Genomic DNA, 19,456 nt, shown 5'->3' with positions numbered 1-19,456 from the left:
CAGCAAGCTGATGCTGGGCCTCAGGCCAGAGAAGCCCCCACGGGCTGGCTGGGCAGAACAGGAAGCCTATTTATTTGCCTAAACTCTGGCTAGGATACCCCATGTGTCCTCAGACCTTGCATGGTCTGAGCCTTGGTTCCCTCACCTATGAATCAAGGACCAACCCTCTCTACATCAGAGCGTGGCTGCCAGGATCAAGTGAGAGGATAGATGCAATGACGACCATCTGCAAAGAAGCTGGCAGGGCGAATGGTGCCATCATTACCGCCATTATCACTGCCGCTGTCCTGGGGCTCTCTGCAGCCAGGCCTATGGGGTCAATGCCTGTCCTTCTGTTTCCCAGTGTTATTTCCTGCAGCTCCAGCCCCTCCCTCTCTGGCTCTGCAGCTGTGGCATTCCCCAGGTCCAGTCACAGGTGGAGGGGAGGGGAAGAGATAGAGGAGAAGGAAAGTCAGAGCCCGGAGCCCTCAGAGAGCATCACCTCCAACCTCATCACTACTCAGACAGGAAAGGAGCCCAGAGGGCACAGGGCTCACCCACAGTCACGAGCAGCAAGCCAGTGACAGGGTTGGGACCAGACCCCAGGCTCCCTTGCTCCAGTCTGTGTGCCTTTCCCCTGTATAGAACTGACCTGAAGCCCTCCCTGCATGAAGGCTTGGGGGAGGGGCTCTTATGCTTATTTCTCAACTACACTTGCACCGTTCACTCCCTAGCTCACCAGAGACCTCCATTCCCTCCCAGGAATTCTGTTGCTCAGAGCATGGTCAGTGGGTGGCATCGGAAGGAGCTTAGATTCCAAGGCAGACAGCAAACATATAAACCCCTCTCCAGGGCTGGGGATGCTGGGAGCACCATCACCAGCAGAAGGCTCTGAGTAGCTTAAAGATCTGATATACAAGTAGCGACTTTGTGGAACTTAAAAATTTACATAAAAGCACAGCTGTCCCTTGCATGGTTGTGATCCTGGGCCTGGCAGAGGTGGGCATGGGCAGGGGAGGGCAGCAGGGCAAGCCTCTGTTTCTAGCAATCCCTTTAAAAACAGTGCCAGGTTAAAGCAACCAGAAGAGGGTAGCTGCAGCATTCTGTGACTTAGTCATCCAAATAATCAACAGCAAAAGCTCGAATGACATCAGGTGGAGAGGGGGGTAGCTCTGGTCCTGGTGTCCCATGGCTCCCGCTTGCCCTCCCTGTCCTTGTGAGGATAGGCAGTGGTTCTGGCCCTGCTCTGCCACTGAACCCTGTGCACCCAGGCAACTCCCATCAGACCTCTAGAAACTGTGAGCGTGCGTCCCCAGACAGAGCAAACAGCCTCGGAGCAGCCGCACGTGCCAGACGCTTTCCCGAGGGCTGTCTCATGCAATCTTAACACAGGAGAACGATGCATGGTATCTGCTGAATGCATGACCAAATTCTTCAAGGGAGAGGCCGCCATCTGTTTTACACTTATGAAAACTGAAGCACTTGCCCAAGCCGTCAGAGGCAGTCAGTGATCGAGCAGGAAGTTGAACCTAGGTCGGTTTGAATCAGAGCCTGGGATTTTCCTACAACACTCTACTGCCCAGGGTCCCAGCCTCCTCATCTGTTAAGTGATCTAATTTAAAGACCATTACGTTTCCTGGCAGCCTCAACCTCCTGAGTCTCAAGGACTCAAATGTGCTTCTGTCTGTCTGTCATTCTGGACCCTGGAAGGGAACTGCCAAAATTGGGAAACTCCATGTTTCGCCAGCAGCAACTCAAGTAGAGAGGAGGGTGATCTCGGACCTCATGGGGTCCATGAACCTGCTGGTGGTTCAGGGGCTGGGGCCTGGGCTAAGGGTCAGCGAGTTCACTCCCCAGGCTTTTCACTCTGTGCTGGGTGATGCTGGGGACTCAAGACAGTTCAAAGACCAGGCCCCTGCCCTTGAGAAACTCTTCTAATGGGGAAACTGAGGACCAGCACCCTGAACAAGTGCTTAAACTCTGCTGAGGGGTGGGTAGAGTCGTGGCAAACAGAAGAGAGCAATGGGGCTCTGAAGGCTGGACGTGAAGATGTGAAATGTGTGGCCCATTCACAGCAAGGTCAGGAAGCTGGTGTAATGGGCAGGCAGAGGCAGCTCCTGGCACTACTGGGGACCTGCACTGAGTTTCTATCCTCATCTACAGGTATGGAAACGAGGCCTGGGAGAGGGTCAGCATCTTGCCCAAGGTCGCCCAGAGAGCCAGGGATGGAGGTAGGACTCGTACTGCACTTAACAATGCATTCTGCTGGCCATGGTGGTAGCAGGCAGTCACTTTAAGCACACAAATGACAAAATCAAAACATTGCTAAAGGTCCTTAAAACTGCTCACACTTTGCTGGATGACCTCAGGCTAGTTTTGTAGCCTTTCTGGCCTCAGTTTCCCCACCGGATGGCAGTTGTGAGTTGAGTGAGTTAACATGTGCAAAGTGCTTCGCCCGGTGTGGCGCATAGTAAGAGCTCCAAGATTGTCACTTATTAGCAGTAGGACCTGGGCCTCCTGGGACTGTGTGAATTAAATGAGAGAATGTGCGCAGGCAGCAGCCACTCAGAAAGTGGGAGCTATTTTATTAGTATTAGAAAGCTGGGCTGGAAGCAAGGAGGCTGGCTGGTGCAGCTGCCGCAGGAACCCAAGCAGTGGAACAAGGTGCCAGAGATCAGGAGGGGAGAGGAGGCAATCTAGTGGGAGAGAGAAGAGACAGGATTCGACTGGATGTGGGATAGGGGCTGGGCCCTCTTTTTCTTTAGGAAAATGAGGGAGTCTGAAAATGCCAGAGCAAATTCAACTACTTCAGTGGCAGAGGTGGCAGCCACTTAGATTGATGCTGATATAGAGCTCTGGGTATAGACTCTCCTGTGCCCTAAATTGTCAAAATGACATTCAAAATGACAAATGATATTTCTGATAATTTCTAACAAGAAAGAAAGTCCACTTGCTTAGCCTTCCCTAGGTTAGCACTGCTTCTACCCTGAGATAGACAGAACTTCAATGGAGACACTGGGTACTGCTACGGAGCCTCAGTGAATAATCAAGCAGATAAATGCATTTCACGTTCACCACACAATGCACAGCTCAAAGTCTAAAGGATGCTTGCTCCTTGGTACGTGCTGAATTCATAAATTCCCCCTAAAATTCATAAGCCCTAACTCCCCATGTGACTGTGTTTGGAGAGAGAGCCTTCAGGGAGGTAATTAAGGTTAAATGAGGTCATAAGGATGGGGCCCTAATCCTATAGGACTGGTGTCCTTACAAAAGGAAGAGACACCAGGGATGTGCACACAGAGAAAAGGCCATTTGAGGACACAGTGAGAAGGCCGCTGTCTGAAAGCAAGGGAGAGATGCCTCAGGAGAAACCAAACCTGCTGACACCTTGATCTTGGGACTTCCAGCCCACAGAACTGCGAGAAGTAAACGTCTGTTGTTTAAGCCCCTCAGTCTGTGGTGTTTTGTTACGGCAGCCTGAGCTGATTAAGACATATAAATCAGAAGACTCACTAACATCAAAGAAGGACTCAGGGAATCTAAATTCTCAAAGAAAAATGGTTCCATGTAGAAAGAATAAGCATCCTGCTGTTTAGTAATATCTCCCACTGTGGAGCTCCCGCTGGAAAGTCAGCTCCACTGGGAAGATCTCCGCTTCCTTTGCCAAGGCATCCCCAGCAACCCACAGTGCCTGGCACACCGTAGGTGCTTGATAAATGGCTGGTAGAGGAATGAATTGTGAACAGGCTACTGGGCCAGTTTTCAGAATGTCTGACCTGTGAACTGGTCTCAGGTCAGCAGCCCCAAGCAGTGGGGAGCGGGCCCATGGGGCCAAACGGGTGGGCTCAGAGGCCTATCTGTGGTTGACCTCCACCTGTCAGCAAACCAGAGGGCACAGAGGTCAGGGTGGGACCCCAGGAGAAGCCGCAAAAGGCAGGGTTCAGCTCACTGTGCAATCTAATGGAACATTTGGGCAGAGGCAGATGTCACTAGAATTGGATAAGCATTGAATGATGGTTACCTGGCAGGGTGCCTGGGGCAGGAGATGGCTCCAGGTGGGGGAACCCCTCTCCCGTCTATGAGTAGCCCAGAGTTTGACACTGTGAACCCTGAGCTGAGCTTTCCTTTCCCAACCCACGCCAGGATCTTCCTCTTCTGAAATGGCTGATTGTCTGTGAAAAGCCACCCCAGCTTCTGCAATGGGGAAACACACTTCAATAAAACCATCTTTGTCTCTCATAAGACCCTATAATGCAGGAGGTGTGGGGCCTAAACCAGGTAGCCATCATTGTGCTATTGGGCTCTGGCTGGTCCCTGGCAATCCTGTACCTCCGTTTCCCTGTGTATCCCACGAGCCAGGCAGACTTGATGAGGTCTGGAGGCCCTTGGTCCTTGGCCTCCAGGGAGTGTCCCGAGAAGGCACCTGATGGCGGGATGGAGCACGTACCTGCTAGGGTGGGGGAAATGGAGCAGCCTCTCGCAGGCTGGGGAGTGGCCCCGGGGTGGTGGGGTTCCCGCAGGGAGAAACAAGCCCTGGCGGCAGGTGGGGCCTGGGCCCTCAGCAAGGTCCAGGTCCAGCAGGCTCTTCTCCGAGCCCGGGGTGCAGTGGCCGTAGCTCCCGTTCACTAGGCAGAGAAAGACAGCGAAAGGAGACAAAGTGAGTGGGGGCAGCCTTCAGAGAGGTGCAGGGAGAGGGTAGTCATTGGTACAGCATGGGACACAGCACCCTTGGGCTAACACTAACTGAACTTCTGCTGCATTCAAGGCACCGGGGTGCCTCATTTAATTCCCATAATCACCAGCGGGATCCGTAAGAGTACCAGGCACAATTCTAGGCACAGGCAACACTGGTGAACTAGACAGACAAGCACATGTCTCTGGGAGCTCACGATCTATGATCCTCATGTCGATCACCTAGTGCTCATTTGACAAGGTGCATGGCCACCTGCTGGGGCTGCTGATCTAGAGCTGGCTGCCCAGCGGGCTAGGTGAGTGTCACTGACATTTGTATGTCAAGAAGCAGGTGCTCACTGAACAGCATCTGTTCTTATCACCAAAGCTCAATCGATGTTGTTTTTCAAATGGTATTGCACTATAGAAATATAGTATACAGTTATGCACACCTCTGCACCCTTCATGGCTTCTTGGATAGCCTGACCTGGCCAAGCTACTAGGTTTCTACGAACACTAATTGAGGCAGGAGATGTGAAAGCCCTTGAAAAACTATATAACATGTAACAAAAATGTTAGGCATGGTTGTGAAGTTACTTCCCCTCCCTGAGCCTCAGTTTTCTCATCTATAATGTGAGGAGGGTTCATCTTCTAAAGCTACACTAGATTTCTACCCTGTCGCCTGGTAGGATTATGCTAAGGAGGAAAGGACAAGCATGGGCTTTGGAGTCCTATGGACCTCGGTGTGGGCTCCTACTGTCCACAACGTAGGAGCCCACAACAAAGCCTATGACTTGGAAAAGTCTCTCCCCAAGGCTGACTGTCCCTGAAGCTGACCCTCAGCCCCCTGGTGGAGTAAAATGGAGATATCTACCCCATGCCATGCCAGTTCTCCAGAGATGCTGGGAGGTGTTGAGAGCTGAGGTACAGAGGCCCTACCTACTGAGCACAGTGCTGGCACCTAGCAGGTGCAGACATTGTTTTTATGGTCAAATAGCACTTTGAAAAGCATAAAGTAACCCTAGAGAGGTAATAAAACATTATGAACAGCCCCAAGTATTGTCCAGGTATTGCTACCACTAATCAAGATAAATCATTAAGATGAGGAGAGAACTGACAGAGAACACCATCAGCCCCTAATGTAAGGACAAAAACGACAGAAGCACTATCTGTGGAGCAGTGTGTGCAAGGCCTGGGTACAAGTCCACTATCTCCACGGAGCCTCCCCGCTACCCTCCGAGGGAGGTATGAGTATTATTACCCCTATTGTACAGAGCAGGAAACAGGCTCGGCGGGGAGGTTAAATTACTCACCCAAGATCACACAGCTACAAAGAGCCTGAGCTGGATCTCTGGCTCAGGTCTGCTAGACCAAAACCTCACAGTGTAATCGCTGTGTAATAAAAAGTGGTCTCTTAGCCAAAAATCCAATCCCACCCTAATTCTAGCCCACCCCCGAGGCCAGACACTCCCAACTAACTCGCCATGTGCCCATGACTTTGGACAGGCACCAGCATTCCCTGCCCGAGCACTTTCCAGTTTGCAGCTGAGAATGCAATGCTCTCAAAGTCCCAGGGCAGGTGAGGGACTCGGACAAGTCTCCAGGTTCCCAGGCACAGGCAAGCTGACTTGGATGAACATTTGCTCAGAAGCCGCCCTCTGAGTCACCTTCCCAGGCGGAGCCTGGGCCTGGGTCCTGCTGTGAGAAACACCCACTCCCGCTGGCTTTGGCTGCTGCTCAGCCAGCCCCTCACAAGCTTATTTTTTAATAACTTGGTTGTTTTTTAATTAAAAAGAAATCCCTGGTAACAAATGTGAATGGCCTGAGTTAATGAGAGCAGGCTGCCGCTCGTTTAACTCCGTCTGTGCTTGGCGGTCTTGGCCTTTTCCAAATCGTTTCTGCATGCGATTTTATTGTCCCACTGAGGCAAATCCTGGTACTGGGCCTCAGAAAACTGTGGATAATTTTATGACCATTAATAGCATTTGGAGCAGAGAAAGCTTAATCATTACACGGGGCTGTTCTGCCAGGGTCTTTCTTCCAGAGTCTTTGGGTCGGGGAGGCGGTTCTGAGTTTCCTTCAAGGACCCACCAGGCCCATTGGGGTCCTCTGTGTCACTTACCCTTCCTTCACTTAGGAGGATGTGTGGCACGGTACACAGTGGGCCCCCGGAAAGGAGCCAGGGGGCCCAGCATTTATCAAGCCTTTATTCATCCAGCCCTTCCTAGGCGCCAGGTACATTTGGTCCTTTCAAGCATCCATCCCTGTGAGGTGGGCTCATTACAGCCACTTTCCAGATAAGAAAAGTTGAGGTTTGGAGAAATTAGGGGCTTTCAACCAAACTCAGGGGTATGTAAGCTCTCAGATTTCAAAACCCAAGTTCTGTCCTGCTGCCTCTCAGCCAACTGATAAACAACTGGGGGCCCCCAAACAAGCATCCCCACCTGCGACTCCAATGAAGATCATGTTGGAGGGCCTTTGGGGAAGTCAAAGTACAACCACTGCAGGGACTCCTAAACTCTGCCAGGTGGTAGGACCACTCCATCTACAGATGAGCTCACGAAGGCTCAGGGAAGTTTAGTGGTTTATCCAAAGTCACACTGGGAGTCAGGGGCCAAGCTGAGATGTGGAAAGAGACAGTCATTATTGGGACCTGTTGGCTTCTTCTCTGTTGGATACAGTACGGGGTTTCCTATAATAAATTAGCAAGCCGGCTCTGGGAGGGAGGCAGGAAGGAGCCCCTCGGGGTCATAGTTTGGCACTGCTCAGGACTCCAAGCCCATTCAAACCTCGTCTTGAGTAACCTTCACAGGCCCTGGATGAAAGTATTGGCCTCGCCCTCTTGCAGAAGCACACAAGCACCAGAGCTGGCAAGTAGCTGTCTAAGGTCACATGGCAATTGCTGGCATAGCCGGGGCCCAAACCCAGCTCTCCCAAGGCCTATGCCAGATGCTGCCCTGGGTCACCTGCTTTCTCAAAGGCTAGAAATTAAACTACAGACTACACCATGTGTCCCAAAGATGCTGCCACCACTGGCAAGATATGGGTACTGTCACTGCTGCCCACCCCAGGCACAAATCGGCCAGGAGACCTCCCACTGCTCTCCCACCTGCTGGTGTCTTGCTTCTCTGTCCTTAAGTGCATTACAGGACCCACCCCTGCTCATTCTCCACCTCTAGGGAGCAACGACTGAGTCTTTCTCAGAGGAGGCAGGGGAATGAGAGGGGCACATCGGCCCTGCTGCCCTGAGGCTAGTTGGGGATACCCTGGGAAAGGGCTGTACCCAGCAGCCATGTGTCACCCTGTGCCACAGGGGACCAGAACCTGGACCTGACTTTCTCCATGTAAATGAAGCTTCTTTGGAGGCTTAGAGGATGGGGGGGGGCGGGGGAGGGGGTGGTTCCTGTGTTCATTTCTACAAGTTGGTGAGGAAACTTAGGGCTGGGCTGTGACTGACTAGCCATCTACCAGGTTGTCAGAAAAGTCATGACATATTTTTTTCTATGTTTTTCACTGCAAAAAAATGCATCATGACTTTTCCGACAACCCAATATTTCATTCATAGATGAAGAAACTGAGGCTCCGTGAGGGAAGGGACCTGCCTTGGTCACACAGCACATCTACACAGAGCCTGGACAGGCACCCCAGGGGCTAAGGAAATGTTTGGTTTAGTCTCCTCTTCAAGTCTCAGTCTTCTCATCTGTAAAATGGCGCTAAAACTGACCTCACAAGGTTGTGGTGACAGCTGAGTGAGATATGAACACAATGCATTTGGAATGATGCCTGGCTCATAGTAAGCACTTAAAAAGTAATGACGATGATAATAATAATGATTTCTTCCATTTATCCTTAAGCTTTGGATGGGGCCAGGAGGCAGGGCCCTGTATGAGAAGGATTCTGTCCCCAGGAAGGTCAGGTCTGGATGACCCTGACTCCAGACTCAAAAGGACAAGCCCCGAAGGCTCGGGGGGGTCGGTCACACATGCAGGAGCAGGCAGCCTGAATGAGATCACAGCTAGCAAAACTGAAGCAACTGTCTCCAGTTACACACCACAGAGCTTTGCAAATTACCGTAATGACTTGGCTATAAAGCGGTACCACATATAAGGTGACTCCCCACAGGAATTTTAATGGACACCAAAACCTGCCAAGTCTGCATGAGAGGGACAATGATGCATTCAGCATCTCGGGCCCAGATGCCGCCTCCTTGCAGTCCCAGGAGCAGCCAGCGGGCAGGTCTAGGACAGTCTACACAACGGCTGCTCCTCGTTCATGGACAAGCAGAGCAGACTTTTAGTGCCCACTAGGCGCCAGACTGGGTGACAGGGTACCACACTTTACAGTCTACAAAACATTTCACAGCCATCACCTATGAGATTCACTGCAACCCTCAGCAGTAGGGTTGGGTAGGCTGCGAGGTTGAGGGGGCGATGGGCAAGCAATTTGCCCAAGCTCATCAAGCAAGTGTAGGGCTCAGACTTACAGCGCATCTCGTGACTCGGCCATCTTGTCGGCAAACTTTTTATGCAAAGGGCAAGACAGTAAATATTTTAGGATCTGTGGGCCATACAGTCTACTGTCACAACTACCCAACTTGGACTGTGAAAAGCAGCCATAGACAATGTGTAAACAAATGAGTGGGGCTGTGTTCCAATAAAACTTAATTTAGAAAAACAGCTCACTGGCTCTTGGACTATAACTGGCCAACCCTTGAGCTAGTGCAGCAGCTAGGGACAGGGCTTTGCAGTTAGAAAACCAGGGCTTCAAAATCTGAATCTATCATACTTTCCTGCATCTGTGAAAAAGGGAGAATTTCACAGGGTGTGGTTGATGGGGTGAAAACCACTGTCAAATACTGAATGCAGGGCTGGTGCCGGGTGGGCATTCAATAAATGGAAATGCCTGAACCTGGCTCAAGGAGCCCCCACAGCCTGGGCTCACACTTCCACCTGGGCATCATTACCTCACACTCCCATGATGTTTTGCTGCTGTGCTGCACACATGCTCATCCATCTAGACAGGGCAGCCTGACACCTCCCAAACCCATCTGGGCCCTCAGAGCTCAGCAGAAGCGGATCTCCTTCCGGAATGTTCCCTGGTCTCGGTCTCTCCTGACCTCTCTGAGCTCCCCTACCTCCACTCACAGCAATCCCTGTGAATAGCTGCTATGTAAGATGCACTTTCTTTCTGCACACCCAGCATATGCCAAATACTCAATATGTTTGATCTCTAAGTCTCCGCAACATCACCACAAAGTCAGGATTATAACACTCTTTACTGGCACATGGATGCTTTTAAGGGCAATTAAAGTCCTGCCTCCTCCCCCATGAGTATGTGAAGTCCTTCAGGACAAGGGTCTCATAGCCCCAGAGCTGCTGAAGGTCACAGCATCCTGACACATGATTTTGTCCAATTTACTTCACATACAGACACCAGGGGCCCAGATGAGGAAGAGGCTTGTGCCAGTCACTCAGCAAGCAGGTTCTTTAGACACCCAGGCCCCACTGGGGATACTGCCCTCATTCCTGGCACACAGTTAGGCCCACAGGAGGTGCTTGGAAACCCTGGAAGGGTGGGTGGCTGCAAGGACTGTCTCAAGTTCACTCTCATGCCTACTATATGCCAGACACTGTGACTTAAGGAAACAGAATAAGCTTTTGTCTTTCTCTCTCTGTCTCTTTGTCTCTGTCTCTCTCTGTCTCTCTGTCTCTGTCTCTGTCTCTGTCTCTCTCTCTCTCCTCTCTCTCTCTCTCTCTCTCTCTCCTCTCCTCTCTCCTCTCTCCTCTCTCCTTTCTCTCTCTCTCTCACGTTAAAGCCCCGGCTCCACCATTAATTTTCTGACTGTTTGACCCTAGATGAGTTACCTTACCCTCTGAGCCTTAATTTCTTCCTCTGTAAAATGGCGATAAGAACCCCAGTTTACAGGGGGTGCCTCTGAGGATTAAATGAGATGATATATGTAGAGGTGTGGTGCCTGGCACAGAGTCAGCACTTTCGGTCCTTGGTTTTGCCCTCTTGACAGGCAGGAGAAACTTGGGCCTCCCTGATGTGTGTCTCCAGGAACAGGGGTCTGCTTTCCCAGGCAGTAAGCACCACTGGCCACAGAGGGCAGCCTCAGGCAAACAGAATCTTGAGTCAGAGCCCAGGCTCTGCAGGCTGAGTCAGTGCAGAGCAGGGCCTGGGCCCTCTCTGAGCCGCCTGAGCCTTCCCCTTGGAGCAGTAGGAATGCCAGGAGGGGCACTAGAGATCCCAGAGTGGGAGAGACAGGGTTCCACGTCTCAGGCCCAGGGAGGCGAGTGGCTCTCTAAAGACACACAGCAGAAGCCAAGCCCACACGGCATCCACACTCCAGGGCCCATCTGCCTCTCCACGCTGCCTCGTCATCTCCTCTATTCCCTCCTCACCAAATCAAAGGCCTGGCAACCAGCAGGAAGAGCGGGCTTCTGAAATAGAAGCAGGAAAGCAGACAGCTGGGCTTTTTCTCCATTCTCCGTAGTCTGGCAGGATGGGCTAGCTGAGACACACTCACTCAGCCTGGAGCCACCTTGGGGAGGGGGCGTGGGGTGGGAGGCTCATGGCCATTGTGGGGGGGCTGTAAGCTTGGCAGGGCCTCCAGAGCGACAGAGCCTGATGCTCGAGGCCACATGCCAGGTTTATGGCCACCCGTCGTCTCTTATCCCAGATCACAAAAGTTCCATAAATTCTCCTTTAAATCTAAGCTAGATTTACGGGACTCAGGCCAGTTAAACCTGAGCAGGCTCACCTCAGGACAGTGCTGCAAAGAAAGCAGAGTGAGCCCTCGGCTCTGTCCCAATCCAGGGCCAGGAAGTGAGCAGCCCAAGGCTGGTTACACATGTAGGTGCAGGCGTGTATGTATATAAACACATATATGGGCCAAGTTTTCCGTCAGACTCTCTTATTGCTACAAAATTAGCACATATTTACTGTATGAAAAAATTAGAAAATGTACCTAGGCAACAATTAGAAAATAGATATCATCTATCAGGCCACCAGAGAGAGCTACAGCAGACACAATGACACATAAACCTCTGTGGTATCTCCCTATGCATCTCTAGATATTTCTGACAAAAAAAGCAAGATGATATGCTCATTTTCATATACTTGACTTTTTTCCTTTAGTAACATATCATGAATACCAAAGTTCATGGAGTACCCCGCCCAGTACTGGGCTCTTTCTATGCCAGTATTGCTAACGCCATTTTCCAGAGGAAGAGTGACTTGCCCAAGGTCATGCTGCTGATAATTGGTGGAGTCAAGACGCAAGCCCAGGCCTCTCAGACTTGGAGGGCAGTGCTGGCTCAGGCATTATTCCACATCATTAAGGGATTCAGAGTCAATGTGGCTTATTTCCTAGTGTATTGGTCGGCTTGAGCTGCCATCACAAAATAATACCATGGACTGGGTGGCTTAAACAACAGAAATTTGTCTCACAGTTCTGGAGGCTACAAGTCTACGATCAAGATTCCTGCTGATTTGGTTTCTGGTGAGAGGTCTTTTCCTGGCTTGCAGGCCTTCTTACCATGTCCGTCATATGGCCTTTGCTCAGTGCATTCATGGGGGTGGGTGGGTGGGGAGATGGGAGGGAGAGGGAGAGAGGGACAGAGAATTTGCTTTGACGTCTTGTCTTACGAGGACAGTAACCCTACTGGATCACAGTTCACCCTATGACTTCATTTAACCTTAATTACTCCCTTAGAGGTCCCATTTCCAAACAAAGCCACACTGGAGGTTAGAGCTTCAACATATGAATTTGTGGGGTGGAGGTGGGAAGGGGCACAAACATCCAGGCCATAATACCTGGTGTTCATTCCCGCCTTTGCCCTCCCTAATAGAGTCCCATATTTTCATATCCATATCTACGCAGCTTGAGAAGGAGAGAGAGTATTGCACAGCACATAAGAGTGCAGATTCTGGAGCCCAACCAACTAGGTTTGAATCCTGGTTTTGCCATTTACTAGCTGTGACATTGTCTAAGTCACATGACTTAGCTTCTCTGTGCCACAGTTTATGAAGTTGCAATGAGTTCATATACCATATGTAAAGTACCTAGTATAGTACATATGACATATAGTAGGCACCATGTCAGTGTTTGTTCTCCTGGTTATTGTCATGGTTAACCTCACTCCACGGTGGGCTGTGGAAGCCTGAACTGATCAGCATGATCTCATCTCCCCAGCCACAGTGTCACAGTGACTGGCTCTGAGATAGGCATGTAACACCAGTTGGTTTAATTAGACAGAGGCCTGGAGTGTCTGTTTAATGACTGGGGAAAAAACAGCCTCTCCTCCTCTATATGTGAATAAGGAAGCACGTGGCCCTGGTAGCTATTAGAAGCCACCTTGTTATCCCAAGGGAAGTCAGTTAGAAGACAATGTCAATAAACCAAGGCGTCTCAACCAGGACAGCAAAGTACTAGTGGCACCAAGAACCTCTTGTGTGAGCAGCAAAATTCCTATAGTGTTATAAGCTTGTCTCAGATGTATTTTATGCTACTTACAACCAAAAGCATCCTTATTAATACAATATTCTTCTATAAAATAATTTTTATCCACTCTCACAACCTTTGTTTTAATTTGAATAGTCAATTTACACCATTCACATTTATTGTAACTTAGATTTCAGTTTAAATCTACAACCTTATTATTTATTTTTTATATGTCCTACATATTCTATATTCTTTCTCTCTTTCCTTTTTTCAGATTAATCAAGTATGATTTTATTATTCCATTTTCTCTCCCTGTTACCTTGCTAAAAACACATTCTTTATTAGTAATAGTTACCTTAGCAATTATATTGGGTTGTCAGAAAAGTCATGATGCATTTTGTCTAGGTTTTTCAAAGGTCATTTATTTATATGAAGAACAAAGATCAATGATATGTTGCCCGTTTTGTTAGATAACCTTTTGCCATCTTTCAGCGAGCTTCATAATTCCTCATTCATAGAAAGACCTGTCTTTATTTGCAAAAAACTGAACAAGGTGCTGATTTACAGGCTCATCTTTATTGAACGTTATACCATGCAAGGAGTGAAACAAGTGGAAGTCTGATGGTGCTAGGTCAGGTGAGTATGGTGGGTTTTGGCAACACATCCCATCCAAGCTCCAATCATTTTTTGACGGGTGATCAAACGTGTGTGGTCTCGTGTTGTTGCAATGGAACACAACTCCTTTACAATTAACAAGCTCTGGACGTTTCTGGATGATGGATTCATTCAAACTGTCCAATCGCTGACAGTACACATTCAAATCGATTGTTTGGTTCCTTGGTAGGAGCTCGAAAAACATGACACCTTTAGAATCCCACCACACTGAGAGCATAATCTTCCTCTGATGAATGTCTGCTTCTGATGTCGTTTGAGGCGAATCATCATGTCGGGACCAAGACCATTTGCACAACACATTGTTGTAAACAATCCACTTCTCATCACCAGTTATCAGTCGCTTCAAAAAAGGATAGTTTTCTTCACATTTAATGAGCATATTGCAGATGTTTATACACGGCGTCAAATGAACTTCTTTGAGTTCATGCGGAACCCAAATATCGAGCTTGCTTACATATCCCAGCTTCTTCAGGAGGTCGTGAACGCTTGAATGATGGGTGTTCAATGTTTCTGCAATCTCTCATGTCGTGTAACGTGGGTTTGACTGGATCAATGCCTTTATTTTGTCATCATCAACCTTGGTGGGCCTCCCTGACCGAGAAGCATCATTGAGATCAAAATCACCAGCACGAAATTTCGTGAACCATCGTAGGAACTGACATTCTTGTAGAGCATTGTCACCATAAACTTAATGCAACTTTTCACAAGCTTGACCCGAGTCCTTCCCTTTATGGAAGTAAAACAGTAAAATATGGCAAAAATGCACAGTTTGGTCTTCCATCTTCAACTTGTTATAAAATCTGCAAAAGTCAACCAAATCACTCAGTTTTTTTAAAATGAAGCTAGAACTGTCAGCTGTCAAATGACATAGCAATAACACAGATGCAAATGACTCTAGTACTTCCAAAAATGAACTAGTGCCATCTGTTGCAAGCATGCGTCATGACTTTTCCTACAACCCAAGAGCATCTATCCTTGATTTACTGTAGTCTAATATAGAATAGTACTTCCTGAAAAGTGCAAGAACTTCAGGACTCTTTAGCGCTATTCTCTCTCTCAGTCTCTCTCTCTCTCTTATTGTTGTACATTTTAATTATACAAATATTTTTAAACCTCACCAGATATTATCAATGTTTTCTACAGTCAATATTTACTTAAATATTTTCCCTTCCTCCTGCTTCCATATTGAGTCATTTTCCTTCTGCATAAAGACTTTTAAAAAACTATTGAGTCTACTGACAAGGAATTCTCTCAAGTGATGTTTGTCTGACAATGTTATTCTTTCACATTTATTTCTGAAGGATATTTTCACTAGGTATAGAATTCTAGGTTGGCAGTTATTTTCTTTCAGTATATTACAGATTTTTTCCATTGTCTTCTGGATTTCATCATTTTTATTGGAAAGTTATCGCAAGTCTTTTGAAGACACTGTATCACTCCCCTCACCCCTATTTTTACAATTGTTCTCTTTGTGTTTAGTTTTCAGTAGACTGACTATAACTATGATGTGCCTACTTGTGATTTTCTTTGTATTTATTCTGCTTGAGGCTCATAGGGCTTCTCAAATATGTGGATTGATGTTTTCTGTCAGTTTTGGCCATTATTACTTCAGACATTAGTTCTGCCCATAATCTTTCTTCTATCTTTCTTGAGCAACAATGTATATTAGAACTTTTCACCATGTTCTATATATCTATTATGCTCTTTTCTGAATTTCCATCCTTTTTTATCTTTCATGCTTCAGTTTAGACATTGTCTACTAAATCTATTTTTCTAATTCATTAATCTTCTCTTTAACTATCAAATCTATTAAATCCATCTCTTGAATTTTTAAATTATTGTATTTTTCAGTTTTAAAATGTCCACTTGGTTAATCTTATAGCTTTCAGATATCTGTTGAAATTTTTCATTTGGTAATCTATTTCTTGAACATATTAATCATAGTTATTTTAAATCTTGTGTCTCCAACAGGTGGACTGCCCATGAGTCTGTTTTTAACATGTTTTTTCTCCCTTTTAGTCCTGGTATCCCTGGTAATTTCTGACTGAATGCCCAACATTGTGTATGAAATCTGTACCGGCTCCAGATGATGTTATCTTTCTCCAGAGGGAATTTTCTGTTGCTTCTTATAGGCAGCTAAAAGAAGGAAAGATGATCTTTCTCCAGTCTGGGATTTAACTTTTTTAAAGCTGGGCCTCAGGCTTTGTAAAGGTTGCACTATTTCTTATTCATCCTTTCCCCTAGGACGTTGCCCTCAGGGGCCCCAACTGAAAGTTAGGGATGCCAGGGCTCCTCCTCCTAAGTTGACAATGAACTTCAATATATGTTTTCCCAGAACTTAAAGCTGTTGAAAGGTCTGCCTTGCATCTCAACCTCTTTACTACTGTACTAGGTTCATTTCTCAGCTGCTTAGCTGGTACTGCCTAAGAATCAACAACTATCTTGGAAGGAAAAGCAACAGTGAATGTTAGGCTCACTTTTCATTACTTCCTGCCTCCATGGAATCTCAACCCCTCAAGATCTACCTGTTATGGTAGCTCTAAAGCCCAGTTTTTGTCTCTCCAGCATAGTAAGACTGCAGGAAGTTCTGTTCAGCTCTCTGACTCTTGGTCATACACCACTTGCAAAATGGCAAATACCTGAAAGGAAGAAGCACAGAGTGTCAGGTTCACCTCAGTGCATTTCCTTTCTCATAAGAATGTTGGTTTCTCAAGTTCTGGCTGTCTTGGTGTTATTTGATGCCTTCAAACGGTTGGTTTTTATATTTCGTCCAGAAGGAATGTCTGAGCCAAGCTTATTTGGTATAGCCAGATGCAAAAAGTCCCTTCTGACAAAGAATTTTAATGACTGTATAGTATTCCATTATATGGTGGTACATACTTTATTTAATCTATTATCCATACTTGGGATTCAGATTGTTTAGAAGAGTTTAAAACTGGAAACAGCAGGTAATGAACATCCTTACAGACCCATCTTCATGTCCATCCATATTTATAGCCTTAAGGTAAATGCCTAGATGTGGGATTATTGAGTCAAAGAACATGCAAAATTTAAAAAATTTTGCTACCTGCAGTTCAAACTGCTCTCCAAAAGGAAAATATCAATTGATACTATCAGCAGTAGAGGAAAGCATTTCTTTTCCTGCCCTCTTACCACTCAGTATTCTCATTTTTTAAAATCTGTTAATTTACCAGCTTAGGGTTATTTATAATAGACAAGAATAGGAGATAGACTATGTATATCCAGTAGTAGAAGAATGATCAAGTAAACTATAGCAAGTTTCTCAGGAATTTTATGTAGCCATTAAACATGATATAGTAAAACCCCACCAATAATCCAATAAGTATGGTCCAAAACCTTCAATCACTTAAAAATGCAGAGTTCTGTTATGATGTAGCTAATTTAAAAATCATACTTTTGGTGGTTTTTCCAGTTAATGTATGGGGAAAAAATGTTTTCATTTATTAGATATGTCAGAAACAGCTCACTAATCACAAAGTACACACCACACTAAGAACTGATAAAGTCTCAAGTGGTTATGAGACAGTCACTTCCTAAACCAACCATCCCCTGAAACCCCCAGAGAAAAGAGCTCTCTCTGCCCGATTTTTGAAGAGGCTGGACAAGAGCAACTGCCAACTGCCAATCATGTTTTATATGAATTTGCCTCATCATAAAGGCATCGTATGGTGGGTTTTAGTGGCTCTACTAAAGGTTCCAATTAGAAGGGAAAATATTTATAAGAACTATATTAAATGAAAAAGAGCAGGATTCAAAATTCCACATACATAAAAATAACCTGAATAGTAAAAAAATGAAAAATCAATACATCAAATGTTAATCATTCATTCATTCAACATGTGTATACTGAATACCTACTATGTACCAGGACCAGACTCTGAGTACCAGACATGCAGTGTTCTAGGTACCAGTCACCAGGAATGAACGAGAAAGGAAAATCTCTACTGCCATGGTGTTTACAGTCTAATAAGAGAGAAGGCAATTTCAAAAATAAACACAGCAATACACACCATAATATCAGGTAGGGTAAATGCTGTGAATTAAAAGTAAGAAGCTGGAAAGTGCAGAGAGATGGGAACAGTCGGGCCACGTTTCTCTGAGGGGCTGACATCTGCGCAGAGGCCTGAGTAAGGGAAGGAGGGAGCTGTGTGGACACCTGGGAGAAGAGCACCCACAGAGGGAGCGGGAGGTGCACAGGCACAAGGCAGGGCTGTTCTCCAGGGGTGGGACACGGACCACCAGGTGTGACTGGGGCCTAGTGAGCAAGCGTGAGAGGCAGGTGATGCGAAAGCCGGGCTGACCTGCAGGGTCTTGTGGGTCTGGTGAGGATCTGGGTTTTATACCCACGCAGCAGGAGGCCATTGGAGGGTGACAGCAGGAGTGACCAGACCTGACCTGTGGTATGGAATGATGTCTGAGTTTTATGTTGAAAAAAAGACTTTGAAAAGAAACAAGTAGATGCAGGGAGAGAGGTGGCTTTATTACCACAGTGTTTCCTAAAATCTCCATTCTTTCTTGGGGTGAGGGAACTGTCCTGATTCCTGACTGTACTGGTATTTACGTTCCTGATGCATTTGTCAAAACTCACAAAACTCCATTCTCTCTCTCTCTCTCTCTCTCTCTCTCACACACACACACACACACACACACACACTGAATTTTACTGTACATAAAATTTAAAACATTAAAAAAAATCTCCGTATTACATTTCAAAATATTTCATATTGTTTTACTGATTTTTAACAACTGTGTGAAAACCATTCTTAAGAACAGACCAAGATGGAGCTGCGCTAGTGCTGCCCCGCATTTGGCATGGACCATCCTCCAGCATATTGGCCTGCAAACATGCCCTGCCCCTCTCAGCCCATTGCCAGCACTACCAGGGCAGGGGGAGTATGGGTACTCCCATGTACGGGCCCAGGGGACCCCTGGGTAGCCTTCCTCTTAGCGGCTTACCAAAGAGGATAGCAGCCCTAAAGGAGACAGGCACGCTCATGTGAGATAAGGCTGCCGACGGGGGGATGTGCTGCCCAGTGCATCCTCAGGACCCCAGGCTTCCTCTCCTCAGGACGGGTCTGGGGGCGCCTCTGCCCGCTCCCCGCTCCTACCTGCAGTCTCGAAGCCTCTTGGGCCTCTCCTCCTCCTCTCAGCTCCTTTGCAGGAAAGGCTCCACCCACCCCAATTGTAAGTGACTGCCAGTGTCCCCTACAGGAGGGACGACATTCCAGGTTGAATAGTGGAGAGGGCAGTGCAAAGCAAGGGACCCAAAGGTTGGCCAAAGCGCTGCCTTTAGTGTATTTAAGTCTCTCCCAGGAGTTGGGGAGGGGTGGTCTAGGAGATGAACTCCTAAAATATACAGTAATACCCTCAGGATTTGCGAGCATAATTCATTCCGGAAACAAACTATTTGTATTGCAAGACATCGCTCGTTTACCACGTGAAAATGTATTAGAAATGTTTTCTCGTCTTGCAGAACACTTGCAAACCACATTACTTGCAATCCAAGGTTTTACTGTACTTTAGAATTCTCAGATTCTACGTTTCATCATACTGAGCCATCATGTGGCCAAAATTTACGATTAGAAATTTCAATGCATCTGGGATTAGAAAATTCCATGATTCTCTCATTCTGATACGATGCCATTTTATAAAGCTAAGCGTTTA

At 47.1% G+C, this 19,456-nt stretch overlaps 1 protein-coding gene across 1 annotated transcript in view; it reads right to left on the bottom strand.

Moving 5' to 3' along the window:
• GLIS1 (GLIS family zinc finger 1) overlaps positions 1–19,456 on the bottom strand; it is a 219,832-nt gene that overhangs the window by 82,607 nt on the left and 117,769 nt on the right. The window contains exon 3 of the mRNA XM_019666377.1: positions 4,427–4,604. Coding sequence (XP_019521922.1) covers positions 4,427–4,604 — 178 coding nt within the window. The remainder of the gene's footprint in view (positions 1–4,426; positions 4,605–19,456) is intronic.

Source organism: Hipposideros armiger, unplaced genomic scaffold (assembly GCF_001890085.2).
Source record: "Hipposideros armiger isolate ML-2016 unplaced genomic scaffold, ASM189008v1 scaffold_469, whole genome shotgun sequence".
NCBI lineage: Eukaryota > Metazoa > Chordata > Mammalia > Chiroptera > Hipposideridae > Hipposideros > Hipposideros armiger.
The sequence above is the reverse complement of the archived record's forward strand: the minus strand, read 5'-3'. Positions and strand labels throughout refer to the sequence as shown.